General features: G+C 47.2%; 1 protein-coding gene across 5 annotated transcripts in view; it reads left to right on the forward strand.

The window, feature by feature from the left end:
- The window catches only part of TP53BP1 (tumor protein p53 binding protein 1), a 361,011-nt gene that overhangs the window by 22,302 nt on the left and 313,386 nt on the right, over positions 1–25,323 (forward strand). For 2 of the 5 annotated variants that reach the window (XM_063925912.1, XM_063925913.1), the window contains exon 1: positions 24,200–24,391. The exons of 1 other annotated variant lie outside the window; for it this stretch is intronic. In XM_063925912.1, coding sequence (XP_063781982.1) covers positions 24,235–24,391 — 157 coding nt within the window. In that variant the 5' untranslated portion in view covers positions 24,200–24,234. Of the gene's footprint in view, positions 1–23,952; positions 24,128–24,199; positions 24,392–25,323 lie in introns of those variants that run through there. 2 more of the 5 variants (XM_063925915.1, XM_063925916.1) reach the window with 2 other exon arrangements.

Genomic DNA, 25,323 nt, shown 5'->3' on the forward strand with positions numbered 1-25,323 from the left:
TAGATTTGGGTGGGTTATATTGTTTCTGTGCATGGTAAATACTGGCTGTTTAATTTTTACACTGCGATTCCATACCTCCCAACATTTCCAGATGCCTTGGAGGGCTGAAAGGGGGCGTGGCCTATGTAAAATGGGCGGTGCTTCATGGGAGTGCCGCGTTCGTGAGCCCCACCCGTTTTTCATCACTATGGGGTCATGGCTAGCGCTCTGTGAGCTGCTGGCATGCCCCACAGCGTCTGTCCACCGCTGCTTTACTAAGCAGAGCAGTGACTACAGTAACCTCCCAACTGCCCCCCCCCCCCCCCCCACCGCGGGACACTGCGGGTGGGACAGTCCCGCGAATATCGGGACAGTTGTAAGGTATGTGCTTTAGATATCAGTTTGAACACACCCCACCCCAATGTAACTCTCTCTGCACGCTATATATGCCCCACCTGCATTGCACACGGTTTTGCCCGATTTGCTAACCTTATTGGTTTGCTAACAGCTCTGAGTAACCCCCTACATCCTTTTTATGAAACTGGGCAGAATGCACTATAGTGCAGCTAGGAAACAACATGGAGGGTACAAGTGATAGGACAGTAATCAGAGTACCTCTATAAACTGTATAGTGTATGGACATGGGTGGTCATTCCGAGTTGTTCGCTAGCAGATTTCGTTCGCAGCGCAGTGATCTGGCAAAAAACAGCACTTCTGCGCATGCGCCGCAATGCGCCACGCGCGGTGTACTATTACAACGAACGATGTAGTTTCACACAAGGTCTAGCGAAGCTTTTCAGTCGCACTGCTGGCCGCAGAGTGACTGACAGGAAGAGGGCGTTTCTGGGTGTCATTGACCGTTTTCAGGGAGTGTTCGAAAAAATGCAGGCGTGCCAACAAAAACACAGGCGTGGCTGGGCAAACGCAGGGGGTGTTCGTGACGTCAAAACAGGAACTGAACAGTCTGAAGTCATCGCAAGCGCTGAGTAGGTCTGAAGCTACTCTGAAACTGCACATCATTTTTTTGTAGCTGCTTAGCGATCCTTTCGTTCGCACTTCTGCTAAGCTAAGATACACTCCAAGTGGGAGGCGGCATAGCGTTTGCACGGCTGCTAAAAACAGCTAGCGAGCGAACAACTCGGAATGACCACCATGATCTCCATTCACATTGTGAATTTGGCTGAAACATGGTTGGGTGATCGGACAGGTTTAATAACCAAGCCAAAAGTTCTATACAGTTTTTTTAGCCATTTTTACACTGTGAACAGTAATCATTCAAGTCCATACACTGAACTATAATTATTCAAACCAGTCATTTGGTTGGGTGATTTGCACAATAATCATGCAGTATATGGCCACTGCTCTTGATGAACTTTGCCTTTACAAGGAGGGCTACTAGTCTGGTGCATGGGGCAGACCGGGTGAGAGGTATCAGACTGTACACATTGACCCTCAGAGGAAAAAACCCTCAAAACACACACATTAATTGCCCCTACAGTAGACTGATCTGTATACAGACTCTGGGCCTAAGTCATGTTTGTACGCACATGCCTGTGTTTTTCCAGGATACGGATTCGCTAAACATCGCAAGTGAAGCTGCCACCCAGAAAAGGATATAGACTCCACTCCCGCTGCAGCTATCACGGAGTCCTCAGGAACTTTATACCCATCCGGAGCATGGACGGAATAATGAGGAACACCGACTCCTTGAGTGAGTCTATAGTCATAGTCACTGGCCATGGCAGTAGCGATCTAGCACCATGTTTCTCTGTGTACTTTACTGCAGATGAAGGGAGATTCACAACGCTAAAACGGCCATAACGCCCATGTTTTTGCTGCCACTCAGAGTTACCTCCAATGGTCCCTTACTTTCAGTTACTCTGTGTTAAAAATCTTACTGCTAGCAGTATCGCAATGGCACCTTGGCATAAGTGCAGCGCGATCACGGTCCATGCACAGTCTGCCAATAATCGCTCGGTTGCATTAACATCGGCATTGCATACAAACACGAAATAGGCCCTCTGTCAGAAGACTTGTGCAAGATGTTGGTGTTTCAGAAGAGCCAGAACTTGCAGCAGTGGAGGAGCTTGCAGTAGCTCCCTCCCAGTCCCTCCCTCGCTCTCAGCTGCCAACAGCCTCAATGAGTCAGTCACTACAGTGCACAGTGTGTGACCAATGTCATTGCACTGCTGTGTAATAGGTCATGGCACGGGCTACCCCTGAGCTGCCCAAAAGATGAGTCCAGTGCTGCCCGAGCCAGAAGTTAGTTTATAGGCACTGCAGACTTGTGGATGTGGTGCTGTCAGTCGCTGGTGGTTGCTGCCAGGCCAGCCAGTCATCAGTCTTGCACCCCCTATATGGTGGCACCCCGTGCGGCCGCTGCTCTCGAATGGTATTGGAGCTATCCTTCTTTACAGACACCATATAATTATGATCAGTCTAGCGCTTTTTTGGAGAAAAAGTGGAGAGAGAGAAAGTACCAACCAATCAGCTTTGGTCATTTATCTAGCACAGCCTGTAAAATGACAAAAACTGATTAGTAGACACTTTCTCTCCAAGATATGATACATCTCCCCCATAGTAACCGTCACTAATCTCAGGGTATCATCCCAGGTGTAAAATATAGGTGTTTTGGTTGCAGCAAAATTATTCTTATGCTGTATATTCTCACCATCAATTATTATTATTGTGTAGGCTTTACCTATAGCATTATCACTCACCATCATCATTATGTTATCACTTATACAGCATATTATCACATTAAAATGAAGTTCAACAAAAATTTCAAGATGGGGATTGTAGTGCAGATAGATCCGCTGATACTGAATAGCATTGGATACACTGACATCAGGAGGAAAGTGCCCCTGGAAAATATTTTAAACAATGCCAACTCTGTTCTCTTAACAATTTCTTTATAAAGATTTGCTTACATGTACAGATACACTGGCAACAAACATTTACTGTCTGGAAGGTTTTCATACATTCTCTTGAGTCTCCATATCCACTATTTCAATGTTATAATAATGCTCTAAAATACATACACTCGTCTGCTTTACAGGAGAATTACATAAAAATGCTAAATAGAGCACATCTTCTAAAGCGCAAAGAAAGCACTTAGTACCCACAGAAACTGGCAACTGTTAGAATGTAGAACAGAGAATAACTTTGTAAGAGGATTTCTGCTACTCCACACTTCTTACATTTAATAACAATGGATTTACTTGAAGTGCTGTATCTTGATCTTCGGTCTACACTGCCTAACAATCTACACAGAAAAGGGTGTAGATTATTTATTTGTTAATTTTTATTTATTTATAGTAAAATGGATGGTTTATACTGAGATATAACTAAAGGCCCATACACACTAGACGAGAAAGTAAAAGATCTCGCTCAGAAGGGCCAATCTAATGGTGAGATATTTTCTTACAATTTTGACTATATAGTCAAAATCATAAGAAAAGTTAGTGCAGATCGCAAGGTGACAGTCACCTTGCGATCCCGATTCGATGCCGATTCGCGGTCCCGCGCGGTCGGCATCACAAGTCTAGATAGTGCAGGCAAGTCAGTTTTGACTATCTCATAGAAAAGATAGTCAAAATTGACACTTAGCCAAAATCGCACATAGGGTCTAATTCAACAAGGAACGCAAAACTGCAAAAATCGTAAAATCTGAGACAAAAAATACAACTTCTGAGACATTGCAAAAACTGCCTATGCACTATAAAAACTAGGCGTGTAGGGGGCGTACTAAAGGGCTGGACTCGCAAAAACTACGAGCAGGGGCGTGTTGTGGGCGTATGCAAATTTTAGATAGGCGGAGCATACGCATTTTTTGCAACTGAATGCACATTTATGGTGTGCAGTTTCTGAGTGACTACAGGTCTACCTTAAAATCTGCACAAGCTGACCTCAGTTGTAGAATGTTCTATGTATACTGCAATTATTGATTCATTACACCCAGCTGAAGAAGCTCACGCTGCTGACCACAATTCACTTTATTCAGTTGCATTGAAACGTAACAACATGTAAGGGAGCTTTAGGGGTATATGCAATTCACGGCGAATCGCGGCAAATTATCGCCGTTTTTTAATTCGACACAATTCGACAGGTGAATTCCGGCAGGTGGCTGCCGGAATTCACCATATTCAATGAAAAACGGATTCGACATTCCCGCGGGCGAAAAACGGCCGATTTGCCGGATTTTGCTGCGATTTTAAAAAACGGGAAAAAACGGGAAAAAATGGCGTGGGGTCCCCCCTCCAAAGCATAACCAGCCTCGGGCTCTTCGAGCTGGTCCTGGTTCTAAAAATGCGGGGGAAAATTTGACAGAGGATCCCCCGTATTTTTAAAACCAGCACCGGGCTCTGCGCCTGGTGCAAAAAATACGGGGGACAAAAAGAGTAGGGGTCCGCCGTATTTTTCACACCAGCATCGGGCTCCACTAGCTGGACAGATAATGCCACAGCCGGGGGTCACTTTTATACAGTGCCCTGCGGCCGTGGCATTAAATATCCAACTAGTCACCCCTGGCCGGGGTACCCTGGGGGAGTGGGGACCCCTTCAATCAAGGGGTCCCCCCCCCAGCCACCCAAGGGCCAGGGGTGAAGCCCGAGGCTGTCCCCCCCATCCAATGGCTGCGGATGGGAGGCTGATAGCCTTGAGAAAAATGACAAGAATATTGTTTTTTCCAGTAGTACTACAAGTCCCAGCAAGCCTCCCCCGCAAGCTGGTACTTGGAGAACCACAAGTACCAGCATGCGGGAGAAAAACGGGCCCGCTGGTACCTGTAGTACTACTGAAAAAAAAATACCCAAATAAAAACAGGACACACACACCGTGACTTGTACAACTTTATTACATACTGCCGACACACACATACTTACCTATGTTGACACGAAGCAGTCGGTCCTCTTCTCCAAGTAGAATCCACGGATACCTGAAAATAAAAGATAATTATACTCACCTTCCAGCGTCCAGAGATACATCCACGTCCAGAAAATAATCCAGGTACTTGGCAAAAAAACAAAACGCAATGACCCGATCCTGCGGACTGAAAGGGGTCCCATATTCACACAGGAGACCCCTTTCCCCGAATGTGCCGGGACACCACGTGACTCCTGTCACTGAGGTCCCTTCAGCCAATCAGGAAGCGCTACTACGTGGCGCTCACCTGATTGGCTGTGCGCTGTCTGTGCTGTGACAGCGCATCGCAAAGCCTCTCCATTATATTCAATGGTGGGAACTTTGCCGTCAGCGGGGGGGTTACCCGCGGTCAGCCGCTGACCGGCGGGTGACCCCACCGCTAGCCGCAAAGTTCCCACCATTGAAAGTAATGGAGAGGCTTTGCGATGCGCTGTCAGCTCAGACGCGCACAGAGCCAATCAGCAGAGTGCAAGGACGTTGCACTCGCTGATTGGCTGAAGAGACCTTTCTGTGACAGCTGTCAAATAGAGGTCTCTGCATTCGGGGAAAGGGGTCTCATGTGTGAATATGGGACCCCTTTCAGTCCGCTGGCACGGGTATTTGCGTTTTGTTTTTTTGCCAAGTACCTGGATTATTTTCTGGACGTGGATGTATCTCTGGACGCTGGAAGGTGAGTATAATTATCTTTTATTTTCAGGTATCCGTGGATTCTACTTGGAGAAGAGGACCGACTGCTTCGTGTCAATATAGGTAAGTATGTGTGTGTCGGCAGTATGTAATAAAGTTGTACAAGTCACGGTGTGTGTGTCCTGTTTTTATTTGGGTATTTTTTCCCCAGTAGTACTACAGGTACCAGCGGGCCCGTTTTTCTCCCGCATGCTGGTACTTGTGGTTCTCCAAGTACCAGCTTGCGGGGGAGGCTTGCTGGGACTTGTAGTACTACTGGAAAAAACAATATTCTTGTCATTTTTCTCAAGGCTATCAGCCTCCCATCCGCAGCCATTGGATGGGGGGGACAGCCTCGGGCTTCACCCCTGGCCCTTGGGTGGCTGGGGGGGGGACCCCTTGATTGAAGGGGTCCCCACTCCCCCAGGGTACCCCGGCCAGGGGTGACTAGTTGGGTATTTAATGCCACGGCCGCAGGGCACTGTATAAAAGTGACCCCCGGCTGTGGCATTATCTGTACAGCTAGTGGAGCCCGATGCTGGTGTGAAAAATACGGGGGACCCCTACTCGTTTTGTCCCCCGTATTTTTTGCACCAGCACCAGGCGCAGAGCCCGGTGCTGGTTTTAAAAATACGGGGGATCCTCTGTCAAATTTTTCCCCGCATTTTTAGAACCAGGATCAGCTCGAAGAGCCCGAGGCTGGTTATGCTTTGGAGGGGGGACCCCACGCCATTTTTTCCCGGGATTTTACCATTCCATCTATAAAAAAAAAATAAAAAAAATATTATTTTTAAAAATATATAAATAATACTTGTGCCTCCAAAAAAGACAAACCAAGTACCTAATCCCTTCTAATATAAATAGATCTGATATTACCAAGAAAAAAAACCACAAAAAAAACATGTTTTACATTTTTTTTATTGGTTTCACCCTCCAAAGTGTGGCGGATTGAAAATGACGAATTTGCTGTCTAAAAGCACTGTTGTCGAATTTCCAAACTTGAATTGAATACACTTTGGTCGAATTGCAGCACTTGTATCATTGCAGAAAAGTCGAATTTGCAAAAAGTCGAATTTCAAAAAGTCGAATTTTGAAAGTCCGTTTTTTGGACGGAAAGTACTGAATAGCATTGACAAATTTTTTTTTTGGCGAAAATGTCCCGAAATTCGACAATTTCGGGAATTCAACCGCAATTGCATATACCCCTTAAACTATTTAACACATGTATTACTCTAAAATATACTGTATGTTAGTACAGGTTGAGTATCCCATATCCAAATATTCCGAAATACGGAATATTCTGAAATACAGACTTTTTTGAGTGAGAGTGAGATAGTGAAACCTTTGTTTTTTGATGGCTCAATGTACACAAACTTTGTTTAATACACAAAGTTATTAAAAATATTGTATTAAATGACCTTCAGGCTGTGTGTATAAGGTGTATATGAAACATAAATGAATTGTGTGAATGTACACACACTTTGTTTAATGCACAAAGTTATAAAAAATATTGGCTAAAATGACCTTCAGGCTGTGTCTATAAGGTGTATATGTAACATAAATGCATTCTGTGCTTAGATTTAGGTCCCATCACCATGATATCTCATTATGGTATGCAATTATTCCAAAATACGGGAAAATCCCATATCCAAAATACCTCTGGTCCCAAACATTTTGGATAAGGGAAACTCAACCTGTAGTAACCTAATAATTCTTTAAGTTAATAACAATGCAGGTTTGTCAAGAACACACTTGTTTTCCTACAAACATGTACAATAACATTTACAAGCAAGTTTTTTTTTTAATGTTTTGTTTGGTTAATGGCTTTTTGTTTAAAAGCTGAATTTTTTTATGATTTAAAGCAGTGGTCTTCAACCTTAATTGGGGTGTGAGCTACTTTCGGAAAAGAAAACCTCTGAAGGAGTTACCCTCTCTCCCCAATGTGCGTGCGTTCCTGCAAAAATGGGTGTGACCTAACAAAAGTGGGTGTGGACTCAACTACAAGTAATGCCCCCCCGCGTAGTGCCAGATACACAAATAATGCCCCTCAGCAGTGCCAGATACACAAATAATGCCCCTCAGCAGTGCCAGATATACAAATAATGCCTCCCTGCAGTGCCAGATACACAAATAATTCCCCCACCAGTGCCAGATACAATTCCCCCCGCAGTGCCATTTAAAATGCCCCCCCCGCAGCGCCAGATAAAATGCCCCCCGAAGTGTCCGATACAGTGCCCCACACAGTGCTAACCCTCGCTTGCTTCTTCTACTACCACCGCTGGTGCTGCTCCTCCTGTATGAGGGACGGAAGGGGAGGAGTGTGCAGCGCGCGCCTCTCCTGTGATGTCCGGAGAGCGGCTGCGGTGAGGGTGACACAGTCTCCGGCGGCGGCAGGCATTTAAACTATGTTGCCGGTAAGTGAGCCAATCAAAACTCGCGGTCCGGCGGCCAATCAGGTGCCGCCACTGCCGGTCCACGAACTCTGATTGGCTGACGGCCGGCACAATATTAAAAATGAAGGGAGGAGGAGTGCCAGTGACTGCCCAAGCCCGTGCACTCTGTGAGCTACTGAAAATACAACGGTGAGCTACCGGTAGCTCGCGAGCTACGGGTTGGAGATCACTGATTTAAAGCAACAAACAATTATTATCTTCAAAAAATCATACCCACATACATTTGTAAGGTTTTATTTTCCCCTTGACAAAGAAACATATGTTCAATAACGTCACCACAATAATTGTGATTTTGTGGACATTTTAATTATGCACCACTTTTAAAATAAATAAATAATATTTTCACATTAAACAATAACATAAGGAATGTTAATAATAACAAAGAAACATTAATATGTCATGTATTTAAACTTTCAGCATTAAAAAAAACCTATTTTTTTGTCCTTTTTCCGCCTGCGTTTGTGGATTCACCAGCGGAAGTAGCTCGTCTTGTTGTTCGACGCATCCTGTCAGTAGGCATGGTTGGCTCAATGTTATGTGTGGCTGATGTTAAATTGTAACATCAGAAACCTTTATGCAAAAAATCGACTAAGTGTAAGTTTTTTTTCGCAAAAAATGTGGATTTTTAAATCTAATCGCAAAATTAGCAAATTTGACAAGTCCACCTTTTTTTTGTAATATTAAAATAGTGTTGCAGATTTTCCGTTTGGGCGTGCTTTCGCAATTTTGCGATTGGTCACAGTTTTTGCTAATATGTACTTTCTACGATACTTACTGAATTATCCCCATAGTCAGTATCGCAAGCACAGTCATTATGGGGTGGTAGTCATGTGACCGCCGGTCGGCTGACCGACAGTCACATGACCTCCTCCGTGAGCCCGACGGCTCACTATCCCGATGGTCGGCATGCCGACCAACAGGGACTATTTCCACTCGTGAGTGTCCACGACACCCATAGAGTGGGAATAGAACCCGTGGCGTCCGCAGGTCGCCACCGAGCCCGCAGCGTGGCGAGCGCAGCGAGCCCGCAAGGGGCTTGCTGCACTCGCCCCTCCCCGCCGGGATCCCGGCGTCGTATGCTGCCGGGATCCCGGCGTCGGTAAGGTGACCGGCGGTCAGGAGACCGCCGGTCACCCGTACTACACCCATCATTATGTGCTTGTGATGCCGACCTAGCCCCTGTCGCATAGTGAGAATCGGGGTTTGCCCGAATCTCACCGTGTGTATACACCTTGAGTGAGATCTTTTACAATCTCATCCAGTGTGTACACTCATTGTTGTTAACGGCGCATCATTAACGCCCCCCTCCCTCGTCTGAACATGTACAGGTGAGAGAGATCCTCATTAACAACAGCCATGCTGCAGATGCAGCATGAGTGCCGTTCCCCCCGCTACCCACCCCGCCGTCGCTCCCTTCCCCGCTGGCATTGGCAAGTGTGTATGCCGGTGTATGCATTTGCCGATGCCGGCACCCCGCTCAGCTAGTGTGTATGGGCCTTTATGGAAATTAGGACTCATGATGAAACTTTTTGAGTCAGCCACTTGGTTCTTGTATGACAATGCTTGTTACAGACTGATCACTATAGACCTACAGTATTTTCTCATCTTCATGTTGTCATGTGTTACATTTTTGCTCATTCTATCTATTAATCATTACTATTCTGGTGGATTTTCTACTCTTTTTGTTGTATCAGGACCTGCCATGGTATGCATGGTATTTTTTGGGGGATGTGGTAAAAAAAAGTCAAGATCAGAATATCGATATGGTCTGAATATTGACATGGATAGTATGTCAACATGTGAAATGCCAAAATGACATAATTTTGGCAATGCCAGAATGTTGACAATCGGCATATCGATAAAGTGTTTTTAGCACTGATTTTGCATCTAGCCGTAACAGCGGGATCAGTACGAGATACCACCGGACGGGATCCCGGCGGTCGGAATACCGACACCGGGATCCCGACGGGGGGCGTGCACAAACCAGCCCCTTGCGGGCTTGCAGCGCTCGCCACACTGCGGGCACGGTGCCTCGCTACGCTCGGCACACTAATTTATTCTCCCTCTGTGGGTGTAGTGGACACCCACAGAGGGAGAATATGTCGGGATTGTGCCGGTCGGGATCCCGGTGTCGGTATTCCGACCGCCGGGATCTTGAGCGCATACCGGAACAGCAGCCCAATCATAACCCTACAATTGGCTGTCAGTATTGTCCGTTGACATTCACAGTGTCGACATACGGACAGTGCTGACATTCAGACCATGATGACATTCTGGTGTCATTGAATTTCGAGTTAGAAAAACTCCCGCACAAGGTTTTTAATAAATGGTATTATAGAGGGAATATAAATAACATGACAATTTGTATTGATAGCACCAATATTTCAACACAAATCCATATAAATGGTGCTGCTAGTTGATTTGGATATACATATACGACAAGGAGAAAATAAATCAACTTTTATTAGCAGCACTCTTTCCCTTACATGAAAAATATTTGAATTCTTCTTTAATGGAAATAACTTATTTATAATTTTATTAATAATCTTGTAAAAATAAAGAAGTTCCAATACCCATATGTGATGTTGATATCTTTTATTGGCATCACATGTGATGTATTATATGTCCCCTTGCTTTTAAGGGGTCATGTAGAGTGAAGTTTAAAATAATTAGAGACAGTGCTGAACATATATCATCATCCAGGAATTGGAAGCGGGATTATATCTTAAACTGCAGTGTTCATGAGGGGAGATGCACAACATATTAATTTAATTGAGCTTGCCTAAAGTATTCATTGTGGGGGGCCTATATAGTGTCAGGAAGTTGGATCCGCTTCTTAGGCACTATTCCTCAAAAATCGAGCTAAAATAAGCTAACAACAGATACTATCAGTGCATAATTCAGTGTGCATCAGCCTATCAATGAGAAGCAGAAAATCTCACACTATTCAGTAACTTAGAATAAGAATAAAGCTCACATTGCAGTATTGTTTCAAACAGCTTTATTCAATAAGCAACAAATGTTGCATTTTGATCACTGAAGTAATAATTGTGCCAACAGCATGTAAACATTGTTGCATTTGTAACCCTCCCTGCACATCACTGGCTATAATAGTCAGTATACATTTAAGGACCTTTAATCAAACATCACAGGTATTAGATTAAGTTACAGAATAAAGACAACGCATTAGCTTTTATCATTTCTTTTAAAATATCTTTATTCACGTTAGTGTATTTATTTATTTATTTTTCTTCACACGTTTTTCTGTCTCTAATTATTTTAAACTTCACTCTACATGACCTCTTAAAAGCAAGGGGACATATAATACATCACATGTGATGCCAATAAAAGATATCAACATCACATATGGGTATTGGAACTTCTTTATTTTTACAAGATTATTAATAAAATTATAAACAAGTTATTTCCATTAAAGAAGAATTAAAATATTTTTCATGTAAGGGAAAGAGTGCTGCTAATAAAAGTTGATTTCTTCTCTCCTTGTCGTATAGACATTCTGGTGTCGACATTCTGAATGTTGACATCTTGAAAGTGTACCATTCTCATGGGTGCACTGGGTAAGATACAGGTTAAGTCTCCCATATAAGTAATGCTTGGGACCTGGAGCATTTTTAATATCGGCATTTTCTGTATTTTGGTATAATTGCATACCATAATTATATATATTGGAGATGGGAACAAAGTCTAAGCACAGAATGCATTTGTTTCATATACACCTTATACGCATATCCTGAAGGTCATTTTATACAGCATTTGTAATAATTTTGTGCATGAAACAAAGTTTGTGTACACTGAACCATCAGAAAGCATAGGTGTCACTACAGTCGTGTTAAAACAATTCAGTATTTTGGAATATTCCGTATTTCGGAAGTTTGGATATACTGTAGGAGACCCAACTTATATTGTTTTATTTCTCTCCTCTCATGTATATATGGGATCCAGTCAGGATCCCGGAGGTCGGGATCTCGGCAGTCGAAATACCGACACCAGAATCCTGACCCCATTCAGGATGCTGACACCAGAATCCTGAATAGGGTCACAAGCCCGGCAGGGATCCTGAAGGAGCGTGTGCCGGCCCGTCTGACAGCTAAGCCGCAAGAGGGGAGAGGCTAGGTTTAGGCTGCAGGGGGAGGGGGGATTAGGTTTAGGCTGCAGGAGGGGGGTGTTTAGGCTTAGGCAGCCCTGTGGACGGTTAGGGTTAAGGGGGGTACTCACGGAGCGATATTCTAAGCAATCTGACTAGATTGCTTAGAATTTCAGCAAGATCGCTCCGTGTGTAGCCCTAACAGCGATAGCGATGCGCAGCCCCGCACATCGCTATCGCTGCTGCTAGATTGGCCTGCTGTGCAGGCCAATCTAGCGGGTCGCTCACTTCACCCGCTGGGTGAAGTGAGCGGCCCACCCGTCTCCCCCCCGCATGCTCAGCACAGATCGCGCTGTGCTGAGCGGCGGGAGAGATGTGTGCTGAGCGGTTTGCTCAGCACACATCTCTCCTGCATCGGCCCGTCTATATTGGCCTTTAGGCTGCGGGGGTATATGTTTAGGCTGTGGGGGGCGGTCGGGGGGGGTTAGGTTTATGCTGTGGGGAGGGGGGGTTAGGTTGAGGCACCCCCGTGGAGGGTTAGGGTTAGGCTGCGTGTGGTTAGGTTTAGGCTATGGGGGGGGGGGGGGGGGGGGGGTGTTAGGTGCAGGCTGCGGGGATGGGGGGGGGGGGGAGTTAGGTTTAGGCAACATCCGAGGAAGGTTACGGTTAGGCTGCGGGAGGATGAGGGTAGGATTAGGCTGCTGCAAGGGAAGGTTAGGGGGCCATTGGTGGAAGGGGAGTATACTTAAATTCCCCTTGTCGTGATTCTCAGGATCAGGATACTGTGGTCGGTATTCTGACTGCTGGCATTCAATCCCAACCCGTATATACATATGTATGCATGGGTGTGTGTATGTGTGTGTGTATATTTTGTCTTTTATTATTCTTATTAGTTTGTTCCAGTTATACTATTTTTATTAATGCTTGTGCTTTTAATCACTTATTGTTTCTAGTGATGCTTTCAAACCTGACATTTTATTTCATATTGTCATATCGCCACACTCATACTACGTCATGGGGCCTAATTCAGACCTGGTCGTAGATGTTCGAAAAAAACGCACATCTACGATCAATATCTTAGACATGCGGGGGGGACGTCCAGCACAGGGCTAGTCCGCCCCGCATGCCAGGCCCTACCCCCCCCCCCCCCCCCTTGCAGAGGTGTGAAAGCATTGCACGCTGATGCTTTCACACCTGCAGAGTAGCTCCCTGCCTGCGATGTCCGGACCACGCCCCCCAATGCCCCCGACCACCCCGCAACTCCCACTGCCTGAAAGACGCATATCACTGTGTGCGCACGCACAGTGCAGCTGCTGCGCATGCTCACATGGCACAGGACTTCAGCCTGTGATCGCTGCCGCTGCAGCGACCAGGTCTGAATTAGGCCCATGGTTTTGTATTGCCAAAATACTATGGGCCCTGTTTAATAAATTATGATTAGCCTTATCACTCATTCTAATGGTAAAAGGTGCTTAAGCTCTAAGGAGCTAATTCAGGTTGGATCGCAAATCGCGATCCAAACGGAATTATTGCGTTCTCCCTGCGGGCACATGCGCAGCGCCCGTCCTGTGCATGTGCCCGCAGAAATTGCGAACACCTCTGCCTATCAATCAGGCAGAGGTGTTTGCGGGGCGGCAACGCTCCGTACCTAGGCGGAAATGGAGCATTGCGGGGGCGTGGCCTGTAAACGGGGGTGTGCTGGCACGAACGGGGCGTGATTACGTTGGCTGTGTGACGTCACACGCAGCCGCCGTGATAGGGAATATAGCGGCAGGCCGGCAGGAGGCATCTTTGATTTCTGCTAACAAGCACAAATTGCGAAGCGATCGCAATTTCTGCTTGTTGAAGGGGGGAGGCGGCGGTAGTATATTGCTTGCGATCGCAATTTCTGCTTGTTGAAGGGGGGAGGCGGCGGTCAGCATGCTGGGTGGTCTTGCCCTGCGATGGGCGGCCCCCAGCATGCTAACAAAAGGATTGCAGATTCTGCTAATTAGCAGAATTTGCAATCCTTACTGAATTAGGCCCTATGTGCATATTGCTTTTTACCCATACATTAGACCACAGGTTCTCAAACTCGGTCCTCAGGACCCCACACGGTGCATGTTTTGCAGGTCTCCTCACAGAATCACTAGTGAAATAATGAGCTCCACATGCGGACATTTTAAAATGTGTCTGTGAGTAATTAATACACATGTGCACCTGCTGGGTTATCTGCAAAACATGCACTGTGTGGGGTCCTGAGGACCGAGTTTGAGAACCTGTGCATTAGACGGCCCGTTTCCACAATCTGCCGGCACTGCTGCCCGGATCCACTGATTTGCAACCAGCAATGATATGCAATTTGACAGGAAAATTAAACATGTTTGACGCCCGTATCAAGGAATGGAACCATTACCCCAATGTAGCCCTTTACATTAAATATGATGGTAAATAATATTATTAATAGGGAATATAGATTTTAAGCACCACTGTGGCAGGGACTGATGTGAATACTCTATGTAAAGCGCTGCATAATGTGTGCGCAGTATAAATAACTTAATAAATGTTACTAAATGATTATTATTATAAGTTATGATAAACCCTGCACTAACCTTCTGCTATTACCATAGGCGTGCGCACGGGGGGTGCCTGGTGCGCACAGGCACCCCCTAATGTCCGGCACCCCCCGCACATCACACCTGCAATCCGATCATCGCTGTCTGTGTGCTGCTGTTGTAGCAGTGCTACTGCTACTACAGCAGCGCACTGATAGCGATGATCGGATAACCTGAGTCCTGCATCCAGCATTCACCCCTTCCCGCTGCGCCGCCGTCGGTCACACTCACACAGCTCCCTGTCAGCTGCACATAACATAAGCAGCTTCTTCGTGGACGGGTGGGCTGGCCGCACAGCCCAGCCCACCCACCGTCATAATCTGATTGCCTCGCGTGTGACTTCAGCACGTCACACCGCGCGCCCTCCCTCCCTTCCTGCCCTGCTTTGTCGGCTGTCCTCCGAGTCCCGGCTCCCGCCCGTGCTCACTTCTAGACAGTGGCAGTGAGTAGTGTGTGCCCTGCCGCCCTGCCATTTTCGACCGCTGGAGGAGAACAGTATCCTGCCTGAGCCTTCAGAATGTGAGTGAGAGACTCACTCACTCACTGTCTTTGTGTGCACCAGGGCACAGTTCAGGCCAGGCAGGGGGTGGGGGTGTATAAGAAAATAAAGGGTTATTATTATTTCTCTAACGTCCTAGTGGATGCTGGGACTCCGTCAGGACCATGGGAATAGCGGGCTCCGCAGGAGACAGGGCACATCTAAATAAAGCTTTTAGGATCACATGGTGCGTACTGGCTCCTCCCCCTATGACCCTCCTCCAAGCCTCAGTTAGGTTTTTGTGCCCGTCCGAGAAGGGTGCAATCTAGGTGGCTCTCCTAAAGAGCTGCTTAGAAAAAGTTTTTTTAGGTTTAAATCTCAGTGAATCCTGCTGGCAACAGGATCACTGCATCGAGGGACTTAGGGGAGAGATTTCCAACTCACCTGCGTGCAGGATGGATTGGAGTCTTAGGCTACTGGACACTTAGCTCCAGAGGGAGTCGGAACACAGGTCCTCCTGGGGTTCGTCCCGGAGCCGCGCCGCCGATCCCCCTTACAGACGCTGAAGACGGAGGTCCGGAAAGCAGGCGGCAGAAGACTCCTCAGTCTTCATGAAGGTAGCGCACAGCACTGCAGCTGTGCGCCATTGTTGCTACACGTCTCACTGATTCAGTCACGGAGGGTGCAGGGCGCTGCTGGGGGCGCCCTGGGCAGCAATATTAAATACCTTTAGTGGCAAAATAAATACATCACATATAGCCATTAAGGCTATATGTATGTATTTAACCCAGGCCAGTTTTCTTAAAACCCGGGAGAAAAGCCCGCCGAAAAAGGGGCGGAGCTTATTCTCCTCAGCACTCAGCGCCATTTTCCTGCTCAGCTCCGCTGGTGAGGAAGGCTCCCAGGACTCTCCCCTGCACTGCCCTACAGAAACAGGGTAACAAAGAGAAGGGGGGCATAATTTGGCGATATTGATATATTAAAAGCGCTTATATCAAAAACAACACCTTCTAGGGTTGTTTATATACATTTATAGCGTTTTTGGTGTGTGCTGGCAAACTCTCCCTCTGTCTCCCCAAAGGGCTAAGAGGGTCCTGTCTTCGATTAGAGCATTCCCTGTGTGGCTGCTGTGTGTCGGTACGTGTGTGTCGACATGTATGAGGACGATGTTGGTGTGGAGGCAGAGCAATTGCCGGTAATGGTGATGTCACCCCCTAGGGAGTCGACACCGGAATGGATGGCTTTAGTTATGGAATTACGTGATAATGTTAGCACATTACAAAAGTCAGTTGACGAAATGAGACGGCCGGAAAACCAGTTAGTACCGGCTCAGGCGTCTCAGACACCGTCAGGGGCTGTAAAACGTCCCTTACCTCAGTCAGTCGACACGGGTACCGACACAGATGAATCTAGTGTCGACGGTGAAGAAACAAACGTATTTTCCAATAGGGCCACACGTTATATGATCACGGCAATGAAGGAGGCTTTGCAGATCTCTGATACTGCTGGTACCTCAAAAAGGGGTATTATGTGGGGGGTGAAAAAACTACCTGTAGCTTTTCCAGAATCAGAGGAATTGAATGACGTGTGTGACGAAGCGTGGGTTAACCCAGATAGAAAACTGCTAATTTCCAAGAAGTTATTGGCATTATACCCTTTCCCACCAGAGGTTAGGGCGCGCTGGAAAACACCCCCTAGGGTGGATAAGGCGCTCACACGTTTATCAAAGCAAGTGGCGTTGCCGTCTCCTGATACGGCCGCCCTCAAGGATCCAGCAGATAGGAGGCTGGAAACTACACTGAAGAGTATATACACACATACTGGTGTTATACTGCGACCGGCAATAGCCTCAGCCTGGATGTGCAGTGCTGGGGTAGTGTGGTTGGATTCTCTGACTGAAAATATTGATACCCTGGATAGGGACAGTATTTTATTGACTCTAGAGCAATTAAAGGATGCTTTTCTTTATATGCGAGATGCTCAGAGGGATATTTGTACTCTAGCATCAAGAGTAAGCGCGATGTCCATATCTGCCAGAAGAAGTTTATGGACGCGACAGTGGTCAGGTGATGCGGATTCCAAAAGGCATATGGAAGTATTGCCATATAAAGGAGAGGAATTATTTGGGGTCGGTCTTTCGGACCTGGTGGCCACGGCAACTGCCGGCAAATCCACTTTTTTACCTCAGACCCCCTCCCAACAGAAAAAGACACCGTCTTTTCAGCCGCAGTCCTTTCGCTCCTATAAAAACAAGCGACCAAAAGGACAGTCTTATCTGCCGCGAGGCAGAGGAAAGGGTAAGAGAGGGCAGCAAGCAGCCCCTGCCCAGGACCAGAAGCCCGCCCCGGGTTCTACAAAGCCATCAGCATGACGCTGGGGCTTTACAAGCGGACTCAGGAGCGGTGGGGGGTCGACTCAAGATTTTCAGCAATCAGTGGGCTCGCTCACAAGTGGACCCGTGGATCCTGCAGATAATATCTCAGGGTTACATGTTGGAGTTCGAAAGGTCTCCCCCTCGCCGGTTCCTAAAGTCTGCTTTACCAACGTCTCCCTCAGAAAGGACGTCGGTTTTGGAAGCCATTCACAAGCTGTATTCTCAGCAGGTGATAGTCAAGGTACCCCTCCTACAACAGGGAAAGGGGTATTATTCCACACTATTTGTGGTACCGAAGCCGGACGGTTCGGTAAGACCTATTCTAAACCTGAAATCCTTGAACCTGTACATACAGAAATTCAAGTTCAAGATGGAGTCACTCAGAGCAGTGATAGCGAATCTGGAAGAAGGGGACTTCATGGTGTCCCTGGACATAAAAGATGCTTATCTGCATGTCCCAATTTACCCCTCACACCAAGGGTATCTCAGGTTCGTGATACAAGACTGTCATTATCAGTTTCAAACGCTGCCGTTTGGTTTGTCCACGGCCCCTCGGGTCTTTACCAAGGTAATGACCGAAATGATGGTTCTTCTACGAAGAAAAGGCGTATTAATTATCCCTTACTTGGACGATCTCCTGATAAGGGCAAAGTCCAGAGAACAGCTGGAAGTCGGTGTAGCACTAACCCAGGTAGTGCTTCAGCAACACGGGTGGATTCTGAATCTTCCAAAATCTCAATTGACCCCGACAACTCGTCTGCTGTTCCTAGGAATGATTCTGGACACGGTTCAGAAAAAGGTGTTTCTCCCGGAGGAGAAAGCAAGGGAGTTATCCGAACTTGTCAGGAACCTCCTAAAACCAGGAACTGTGTCAGTACATCAATGCACAAGAGTCCTGGGAAAGATGGTGGCTTCTTACGAAGCGATTCCATTCGGCAGATTCCATGCACGGACATTTCAGTGGAATCTGCTGGACAAATGGTCCGGATCGCATCTGCACATGCATCAGCGGATAACACTGTCACCAAGAACAAGGTTGTCTCTCCTGTGGTGGTTGCAGAGTGCCCATCTGTTAGAGGGCCGCAGATTCGGCATACAGGACTGGGTCCTGGTGACTACGGATGCCAGCCTACGAGGCTGGGGAGCAGTCACACAGGGAAGAAACTTCCAGGGCGTGTGGTCAAACCTGGAGACGTCCCTTCACATAAATATACTGGAGCTAAGAGCGATCTACAATGCTCTAAGCCTGGCAAAATCGCTGCTTCAGGGTCAGCCGGTGTTGATCCAGTCGGACAACATCACGGCAGTCGCCCACGTAAACCGACAAGGCGGCACGAGAAGCAGAAGAGCAATGACAGAAGCTGCAAGGATTCTGCGCTGGGCGGAGAATCATGTCATAGCACTGTCAGCAGTGTTCATCCCGGGAGTGGACAACTGGGAAGCAGACTTCTTCAGCAGACACGACCTTCACCCGGGAGAGTGGGGACTTCATCCAGAAGTCTTCCACATGATTGTGAACCGTTGGGAAAAACCAAAGGTGGACATGATGGCGTCTCGCCTCAACAAAAAATTGGACAGATATTGCGCCAGGTCAAGAGACCCTCAGGCAATAGCTGTGGACGCTCTGGTAACACCGTGGGTGTACCAGTCAGTGTATGTGTTCCCTCCTCTGCCTCTCATACCAAAGGTACTGAGAATTATACGGAAAAGAGGAGTAAGAACAATACTGGTGGCTCCGGACTGGCCAAGAAGAACTTGGTATCCGGAACTTCAAGAGATGCTCACGGAGGATCCGTGGCCTCTACCTCTAAGAAGGGATCTGCTTCAGCAGGGACCTTGTATGTTCCAAGACTTACCGCGTCTGCGTTTGACGGCATGGCGGTTGAACGCCGGATTCTAAAAGAAAAGGGCATTCCAGAGGAAGTTATTCCTACCTTGATTAAGGCTAGAAAGGAAGTGACTGTACAACATTATCACCGCATTTGGCGGAAATATGTTGCGTGGTGTGAGGCCAAGAAGGCTCCAACGGAAGAATTTCAATTGGGTCGATTCTTACATTTCCTGCAAGCAGGATTGTCTATGGGCCTAAAATTGGGGTCCATTAAAGTTCAAATTTCGGCCTTATCAATCTTCTTTCAGAAGGAATTGGCATCAGTGCCTGAAGTACAAACTTTTGTCAAAGGTGTACTACATATACAACCCCCAATAGTGCCTCCAGTGGCACCGTGGGATTTGAATGTAGTTTTGAATTTTCTCAAATCTCATTGGTTTGAGCCTCTAAAATCGGTAGATTTAAAATACCTTACATGGAAGGTAACCATGCTATTGGCCCTGGCTTCAGCCAGGAGAGTTTCAGAGTTGGCGGCTTTATCATACAAAAGCCCATATCTGATTTTCCATTCGGACAGGGCAGAACTGCGGACACGTCCTCATTTTCTCCCTAAGGTGGTTTCGGCTTTTCACTTGAACCAGCCTATTGTGGTGCCTGCGGCTACTAGCGACTTGGAGGACTCCAAGTTACTGGACGTTGTCAGAGCATTAAAAATATATATTTAAAGGACAGCTGGAGTCAGAAAATCTGACTCGTTGTTTATATTGTATGCACCCAACAAGATGGGTGCTCCTGCGTCTAAACAGACGATTGCACGTTGGATCTGTAGCACAATCCAACTTGCACATTCTGTGGCAGGCCTGCCACAGCCTAAATCTGTAAAGGCCCACTCCACAAGGAAAGTGGGCTCATCTTGGGCGGCTGCCCGAGGGGTCTCGGCATTACAACTTTGCCGAGCAGCTACGTGGTCAGGGGAGAACACGTTTGTAAAATTTTACAAATTTGATACTCTGGCTAAGGAGGACCTGGAGTTCTCTCATTCGGTGCTGCAGAGTCATCCGCACTCTCCCGCCCGTTTGGGAGCTTTGGTATAATCCCCATGGTCCTGACGGAGTCCCAGCATCCACTAGGACGTTAGAGAAAATAAGAATTTACTTACCGATAATTCTATTTCTCATAGTCCGTAGTGGATGCTGGGCGCCCATCCCAAGTGCGGATTGTCTGCAATACTTGTACATAGTTATTGTTACAAAGATCGGGTTATTACTATTGTTGTGAGCCATCTTTTCAGAGGCTACTTCGTTTTTTGTTATCATACTGTTAACTGGGTTCAGATCACAAGTTGTACGGTGTGATTGGTGTGGCTGGTATGAGTCTTACCCGGGATTCAAGATCCTTCCTTATTGTGTACGCTCGTCCGGGCACAGTACCTAACTGAGGCTTGGAGGAGGGTCATAGGGGGAGGAGCCAGTACGCACCATGTGATCCTAAAAGCTTTATTTAGATGTGCCCTGTCTCCTGCGGAGCCCGCTATTCCCATGGTCCTGACGGAGTCCCAGCATCCACTACGGACTATGAGAAATAGAATTATCGGTAAGTAAATTCTTATTTATTACTATATATATATATATATATATATATATATATCTTGTAGAAGGTGGCACTCCCAGGACTTATATTTATATATATATATATATATATATATATATATATAGTGTAAAGAGCTGGCACTCAATGGATGATCCGTTAGTTGCCTTCCCAAAAACGCCTTGCAGCGAATTAAAGACAGCTTGTAAAAGGCGGCACTCCTAGGACTTACTTATAGATAATATAAATGGGTGACGAGCAACACAATAACCTGTTAACGTTTCAGTTTTATTACAAATACTTTCGTCAGTTTTTGTAATAAAACTGAAACGTTAACAGCTTATTGTGTTGCTCGTCACCCATTTATATTATCTATAAGTAAGTCCTAGGAGTGCTGCCTTTTACAAGCTGTCTTTAATTCGCTGCAAGGCGTTTTTGGGAAGGCAACTAACGGATCATCCATTGAGTGCCAGCTCTTTACACCTTTTATATATATATATATACACATACACACTGCTCAGAAAAATAAAGGGAACACTAAAATAACTTATCCTAGATCTGAATGAATGAAATATTCTTATTAAATACATTGTTCTTTACATAGTTGAATGTGCTGACAACAAAATCACAAAAAAATTATCAATGGAAATCAAATTTATTAACCCATGGAGGTCTGGATTTGGAGTCACCCTCAAAATTAAAGTGGAAAAACACACTACAGGCTGATCCAACTTTGATGTAATGTCCTTAAAACAAATCAAAATGAGACTCAGTAGTGTGTGTGGCCTCCACGTGCCTGTATGACCTCCCTACAACGCCTGGGCATGCTCCTGATGAGGTGGCGGATGGTCTCCTGAGGGATCTCCTCCCAGACCTGGACTAAAGCATCCGCCAACTCCTGGACAGTCTGTGGTGCAACGTGGCGTTGGTGGATGGAGCGAGACATGATGTCCCAGATGTGCTCAATTGGATTCAGGTCTGGGGAACGGGCGGGCCAGTCCATAGCATCAATGCCTTCATCTTGCAGGAACTGCTGACACACTCCAGCCACATGAGGTCTAGCATTGTCTTGCATTAGGAGGAACCCAGGGCCAACCGCACCAGCATATGGTCTCACAAGGGGTCTGAGGATCTCATCTCGGTACCTAATGGCAGTCAGGCTACCTCTAGCGAGCACATGGAGGGCTGTGCGACCCCCCAAAGAAATGCCACCCCACACCATTACTGACTCACTGCCAAACCGGTCATGCTGGAGGATGTTGCAGGCAGCAGAACGTTCTCCTTGGCGTCTCCAGACTCTGTCACGTCTGTCACATGTGCTCAGTGAGAACCTGCTTTCATCTGTGAAGAGCACAGGGCGCCAGTGGCGAATTTGCCAATCTTGGTGTTCTCTGGCAAATGCCAAACGTCCTCCACGGTGTTGGGCTGTAAGCACAACCCCCACCTGTGGACGTCGGGCCCTCATACCACCCTCATAGAGTCTGTTTCTGATCGTTTGAGTAGACACATGCACATTTGTGGCTTGCTGGAGGTCATTTTGCAGGGCTCTGGCAGTGCTCCTCCTGTTCCTCCTTGCACAAAGGCGGAGGTAGCGGTCCTGCTGCTGGGTTGTTGCCCTCCTACGGCCTCCTCCACGTCTCCTGATGTACTGGCCTGTCTCCTGGTAGCGCCTCCATGCTCTGGACACTACGCTGACAGACACAGCAAACCTTCTTGCCACAGCTCGCATTGACGTGCTATCCTGGATGATCCATACCCTCCAACATGACCCGCCCCACTAGGTACAGAATGCTCTGTTTCTGGACTTCCCTCTTAATTTATTATTGCCATCACCTGTGTAGAAACAGCTTTCTTATCATTTAACTAGTTAAACACAGGTGATGGAAATCATAAATTAAGAGGGAAGTCCAGAAACAGAGCATTTTGTACCTAGTGGGGCGGGTCATGTTGGAGGGTATAATGATCTGCACTACCTGAGCCACTTCTGTGGGTTGTAGGGAGGTCATACAGGCACGTGGAGGCCACACACACTACTGAGCCTCATTTTGACTTGTTTTAAGGACATTACATCAAAGTTGGATCAGCCTGTAGTGTGTTTTTCCACTTTCATTTTGAGGGTGACTCCAAATCCAGACCTCCATGGGTTAATAAATTTAATTTCCATTGATAATTTATGTGTGATTTTGTTGTCAGCACATTCAACTATGTAAAGAACAAAGTATTTAATAAGAATATTTAATTCATTCAGATCTAGGATGTGTTATTTTAGTGTTCCCTTTATTTTTTTGAGCAGTGTATATATATAATCTATCCTTACAGCAGCAGCCGGCACTCCCATAAAAGCACAACTTGCTCAGGTGCTCAGAAAGATAGATATATAAAGGTCCATAAAAAACTGGCACTCAGAGACAGCAAAATGATTAAAAAGCAATATGTAATATCCATGTCAAGAAAATATGGGGCTAGGCACACCCAGTGGGCGGGGCTAGGCACACCATTCCAGTCGTGCACCCCCTAATAAAATGTGCTACGCACGCCTATGGCTATTACTAATTACTTGCATGGACGATTTGTGCTTCTCTCCTTAGCTGCTAACTAGCATGAGCTCCAAGCTCACTAGGAATATAGCTGCCAGCTGTAGGTATGTTCCGTATTGAAAGGCCTAATGATATGCCCAGCAGTCACATGACTGTACAGCAGCAGAGGTGTGCAGTGACGGGCGCCATGCAAAGGGTTAAAGGTCTCCGTCTCAGACATACAGTAAGGGCAAGTGGGAGGCCTGCCGCCTGCGCTGCGGTAGATGCTAGAATCAAGTGGGCTAAGGGACCTTTTCCGTCTGGGGGAGGAGTCACAACACAAGGGGGAGGAGCAAGGCCAGCGGGATAATTCCTCTACAATCCACGCCACCAACTATTACCTTTAGTAATCAGGTGGCGAGCGAAGCGGAGCGAGCCACCGAGCCCGAAGCGTGGCGAGCGAAGCAAGACAGCGAGGGTACTTTTCGGGTACCCTGTTCGCCCGTAGCTCCTCCCCCTGGTGACGTATCTCCTCCCCTAGATACGTCAGAAGGTCCCTTCTCCCACTCCGAAATAGAATCAACCGCAGCGCTGCCATGCCCCTTAGCAACAGTAACCATGGTGAGACCGAGCTTTTGGAAGAGGGCGGGATTTCTTTCCCTTGTAGCCAATCAGGGAGTGTACCTAGCATCGTTCCCTGAGTCTCTGGCCAGTGGGAGGCGGCCTGGATGACGTGCCGTGGTGCTTCCCGGGCGGCAGGCAGCGTGTGTTGGTGGACGTCACGTAGCGCTGCCCCTTGCTGCTGTAGCGTACAGTCAGCTGCATACATACATACAGTACATCTGAGCGGCGACGCTGCATGGCACTGGCGGGGATGCTGCAACTGTGAGTCGGAGGGGGCTATGCAATGTGTGATGTCACTGGCACCTCCCGCATGTGTGCAAAATGCAGAACAAAGGGGGTGGATTGTAAGCAATGGTGCAGGCAATGCACAGAGAGGCTGCTAATACCTGGCAGCAGATCTATAGGGGGTGGCAGGGTACAGGCAATTCACAGAGAGGCTGTTCGTTCACCGCAGCAGGTGATCTGTAGGGGGTGCAGGGATACAAGTAATGCCTGGTAGCAGGAGATCAATAGGGGGTGGCAAGCAGCATGGGTATAGGTAATGCATAGAGAGGGTGCTAGTGGCAGGCAGCAGGAGATCGCTATGGGGTGGCAGGCATTGCACAGAGAGGCTGTTAGTGCCCAGCAGCAGGAGATCTATAGGGGGTGGCAGGCAATGCACAGAGAGGCTGTTAGTGCCCAGCAGCAGGAGATCTATAGGGGGTGGCAAGCACCAGGTGTGCAGGTAATGCACAGAGAGGGTGTCAGTGGCAGGCACCATGGGTGCAGGCATTGCACAGAGAGGTTGTTAGTGCCTGGCAGCAGGAGATCTATAGGGGGTTGCAGGAAATGCACATAGAAGGTGTTAATTGCTGGCAGCAGGAGATCTGTAGGAGGTAGTAGTCACCATGGGTGCAGTTAATGCACAGAGAGGGTGTTAGTGACCAGCAGCCTATCTATAGGGGTGGCAGGCACCATGGGTGCAGGCATTGCACAGAGAGGTTGTTAGTGCCTGGCAGCAGGAGATCTATAGGGGGTTGCAGGAAATGCAAAGAAAGGGTGTGTACACACGGGGTGGGATGTATTAAAATACATCGCCACCTACCGCAGCAATGTTGATTGCATATGTACTAACATATGCGATTAACATCGCAATGCGGTGACGGAGGCCCCCCAGCGATACCTCGGAGAGGGGGGGGGGTTCTCCTTCACCT

This window comes from Pseudophryne corroboree, chromosome 6, assembly GCF_028390025.1.
Source record: "Pseudophryne corroboree isolate aPseCor3 chromosome 6, aPseCor3.hap2, whole genome shotgun sequence".
Taxonomy (NCBI): domain Eukaryota; kingdom Metazoa; phylum Chordata; class Amphibia; order Anura; family Myobatrachidae; genus Pseudophryne; species Pseudophryne corroboree.